General features: G+C 41.4%; 1 protein-coding gene across 1 annotated transcript; it reads left to right on the top strand.

The window, feature by feature from the left end:
- Positions 1–294: 294 nt before the first annotated feature.
- Positions 295–1,572, top strand: LOC100682491 (glutenin, low molecular weight subunit 1D1-like). Its single transcript, XM_044591680.1, is given in 2 exon segments — positions 295–1,251; positions 1,254–1,572. Coding segments are annotated over 2 exon segments (945 nt in total). The 5' UTR covers positions 295–347; the 3' UTR covers positions 1,295–1,572.
- The last annotated feature ends 2,936 nt before the right edge of the window (positions 1,573–4,508 follow it).

Here is a 4,508-nt window from a genome sequence, read left to right as displayed (position 1 = left end):
GGTTTCAAACTCGGTTGCAAAAGTGATACTATCCTGATAAGTGTGTGACATGTAAAGTGAATAAGGTGAGTCATATATAGCAAACATCGGGGTTTCTGTACTTTGTGTGTGATCATATGCACAATTAAAAAGCAACTTTGATGATCAATCCAAAAGTACGCGTGTAGCTAGTGCAACCTAACGCATTGTACCAAAAATCATTTCAGATGCATCCAAACGGAATAATTAAAGCTAATGCAAAGAAGAAAAGAGGTGGTGCCCAGGCTACTATAAATAGGCATGAAGTATAAAGATCATCACAAGCACAAGCATCAAAACCAAGCAACACTAGTTAACACTAATCCACCATGAAGACCTTCCTCATCTTTGCCCTCCTCGCCGTTGCGGCAACAAGTGCCATTGCACAAATGGAGAATAGCCACATCCCTGGTTTGGAGAAACCATCGCAGCAACAACCATTACCACTGCAACAAACATTATCGCACCAACAACAACAACAACCTGTCCAACAACAACCACAACCATTTCCACAACAGCAACCATGTTCACAGCAACAACAACCACCATTATCGCAGCAACAACAACCACCATTTTCACAACAACAACCACCATTTTCGCAGCAACAACAACCATCATTTTCGCAGCAACAACAACCACCATTTTCACAGCAACAACCACCATTTTCGCAGCAACAACAACCAGTTCTACCGCAACAACCATCATTTTCGCAGCAACAACTACCACCATTTTCACAGCAACAACCACCGTTTTCGCAACAACAACAACCAGTACTACCGCAACAACCACCATTTTCGCAACAACAACAACCAATTCTACCGCAACAACCACCATTTTCGCAACAACAACAACAACCAGTTCTACCGCAACAACAAATACTATTTGTTCATCCATCTATCTTGCAGCAGCTAAACCCATGCAAGGTATTCCTCCAGCAGCAATGCAGCCCTGTGGCAATGCCACAAAGTCTTGCTAGGTCGCAAATGTTGCAGCAGAGCAGTTGCCATGTGATGCAACAACAATGTTGCCAGCAGTTGCTGCAAATCCCCCAGCAATCCCGCTATGAGGCAATCCGTGCTATCATCTACTCCATCATCCTGCAAGAACAACAACAGGTTCAGGGTTCCATCCAAACTCAGCAGCAGCAACCCCAAGAGTTGGGCCAATGTGTTTCCCAACCCCAACAGCAGTCGCAGCAGCAACTCGGGCAACAACCTCAACAACAACAATTGGCACAGGGTACCTTTTTGCAGCCACACCAGATAGCTCAGCTTGAGGTGATGACTTCCATTGCGCTCCGTACCCTACCAACGATGTGCCGTGTCAATGTGCCGTTGTATAGAACCACCACTAGTGTGCCATTCGGCGTTGGCGCCGGAGTTGGTGCCTACTGATAAGGAAAGGTCTCTAGTAATATATAGTTGGATCACCGTTGTTTAGTCGATGGATATGTCGATGCAGCGGTGACAAATAAAGTGTCACACAACGTCGTGTGTGACCCGCCCAAACTAGTTGTTTAAATTCTGAAATAAAATACAAATAAAGTTGTATCAAGACAATGTTCATATTGGCATTGTGTGGATGTCCATATGATTGCCATGCTTGCAAGTTCATAAGTTTGTCTTTCCTGGTCACAAGCGCAACCTGGTGCCTTAATTAATTATGCATGTATTGGAATAATTACTATTTAAATATAATAGTGTTACTGTAAAATTTGGGTTGAACTCTTTATCGGTTGGAGATTTGAGATCTTGTTTTTTATTGGTTTGTATCTAGTTCCAACTACTACCATTGTCTATAGTGACAATCACAACCAGTTTTATCGTTAATCATGTTTGCTTTCTTGCAAATACATTCATTCATTCTTTGCATCTTAACTTATTTGTCGAGAAAAGACCAGCTTTTTCTTGAACTTCACAAACACCACTAGCTAGTTAATTTGAAATAAGCTTCCAATTTATTTCCTTGTATTTATGTCCTTTACATCAAACCAGTACAATTATTGTGCTACCTAGAGAAAAGGAGTTGCTGGCAGCACGGTCATGTCAAGAACTAAATCAGATTGAATTGAACTTGTTCTTTACAACTAGCTAGGAGCAGAAAACTTACTGTGAATTGCACTTGATTATATTTAATTTTATTTAGGGCTACAGGAAAAAAATCATCAAAGAATGCCCTAAAAAAATCTTATCGTAAAATAGGTTCATCAGGAGATACAGTCGCAAGAAAAAAAGGTTCACCAGGAGATAGATGCTGCACATTATCATTTACTCCCTCCATTCCAAAATAGATGACTCAATTTTATACTAACTTTAGTCAACTTTGTACTAACTTTATACTAAAGTTAGTACAAAGTTGAGTCATCTATTTTGGAACGGAGGGAGTAGAAATTAGACCAAGAGAAATGTGGATTTGGCGGCTCATAATTCTATAAGACTATAGCAGGCTGTCCAATCATTTACAAATTAGATCAAGAAAATGTGGAATTAAACATATTAATGGCTAGGATCATATTTGCAATGTGCGATTGGTATGCACGCTCCAACATGACCGCTGAAAGCATTTTTCCTCTGATGCACATATGAAATATGACTGGTAGAAAACAGAAGAAACACAGAGATTATATGGATGATTGGATGTTTTAACAAACTTAAACTTATAATCCACCGAGCGGACGAACTTCCTAGGAGCCTTTCTCTCGGACATCGATAAGAAACGAAATGTTCCACGCGAACTTCTTCTTCTCCATCTGTATAACGCATGCAGAAGAATTATTTTGATGATTATTTCAAGTGGCATCCATATAGTGTACAAAGCTATTTAGCTAGAAAAGCCACAAATGTACATCACTGTCAGGCTACACGACTGAATTCTGCTCCATGACCTTCCTGATTCATGCGGCTCCTGAATTTATCTGAATCGAATCATGGAAGAGACAGGCTTTCAGGGTCGATAGCTCATGTTCATGGGGAGGCCAAAGAGGCTGCGTCGACGTACGGCCTGAAACCGACGAGGAGCTCGAAGACCTTCTTGTAGAGACCATCTGGTAGAGAAGTAAGGAGGGAGATCGGAAGAGGATACAGGAGAGGTTGGGGGTGGGGTGGAAGGGGAGGAGGCTGTGCCAGCGAGCGGCCGCGGCTCGAGGCGGTCTGGCCGATGAGGAGGGTGAACAAGGGAGAGGAAGATGCAGATTGGCATACTGTGGGTTGGGTTTGTGACGTTGGGTTCTCAGAAAACTATAGCCCAGTTCGAATTTGGTGCCCGTGACGACACACACTGAGCGTTTATGTTGGGCCTAATCACTCACTTCCAGCCCCCCACTCTGATTTCCCCCTCAAAGAAAACAAAAGCTTCAACCCTTCTCACCCCCCCCCTTGATGACAACAACAACAACAAAAATATCTATATGCAAGATCAAGAAATATCTATAAGGAGCATTCAGAATGCACGTGAATTAATCGCTATAACAGCTTGGTATTTATGGTGGGATAGACATAAACTGGTACACGAAGGAAAGTTTCAAGATACAAATCAAACTTCGATAGGAGCTCGTGCCATAATGGCAAACTATTTTAATGCCTACTCCCCTAAGGCAACTAATAAAAGAGGGGATGATGGAGCATCCCTCCTAGGGTTTTTGGGAAGCTGAATGTTGATGCCTTTTTTGATCATGATCTGCTTCAGGGTACAGTGGGGGTGACTCTTAGACATGACAAAGGCAGGTTCATTGTCAGTGGAAATTGGAGGATTGATTGTCGTGCTGATGTATTAGTAGCAGAAGTTGTGGCGCTAAAGTTTGGGTTATTCCTTGCACAGAAGGCGGGTTGCAATCGTCTTGTTGTTAACTCGTACAATATAGAAGTGATTGACACAATGAAGAATGCAGGACACTCGGCCGGTGTGGCGGCTATAGTTTTCTATGATTGCTATTTTTTGGCTTGTGGTTTTTCTTTTATTAGATTTGAACATTGTAACAGGGAAGTAAATAAGGTGGCTCATGAAATTGCTAAGCTAGCGAATTTTTTTGTTATTAGTGATTGGTTTGAGGAGCCTATGAATGAGATTGTACTTTTTTTTATTGACGATGTAACAGTTGTTTCTAATTAATAAAGATGAAGTTTTATTAAAAACAACAACAAGAAAAAAAATCTACTCATCTTGTCCCGAGGGATCCGAAACCCCAGTATCCTTGCATCTTTCTTTTGCATGGCATGTACATAAGATTTTCTTTGTTAGTAGCATGTGTTGTTGGCGGCGGCTGCTCGATGTTAGAGGCGACATGTGTGGACGGATAATTGTTTCGATCCATATATGTTCTGATAGCCTTCTTAGGCCCTGTATAATGCTACGTGTTTAGGGAGGTGCTTAGGAAAATAAACCAAGTTTTTAAAGCGTTTTCTAAGCACCAGTGTCTATTTCTAATGAGAGACACCTAATTAAGCGTTTAGCCTATACAAATAAACACCGATGCTTTAAGAAATACTAGTTTA

This window comes from Triticum aestivum, chromosome 1D (genome assembly GCF_018294505.1).
Source record: "Triticum aestivum cultivar Chinese Spring chromosome 1D, IWGSC CS RefSeq v2.1, whole genome shotgun sequence".
Classification (NCBI taxonomy): domain Eukaryota; kingdom Viridiplantae; phylum Streptophyta; class Magnoliopsida; order Poales; family Poaceae; genus Triticum; species Triticum aestivum.
Note: the sequence above shows the minus strand (reverse complement) of the source record. Positions and strands in the feature narration are given on the sequence as shown.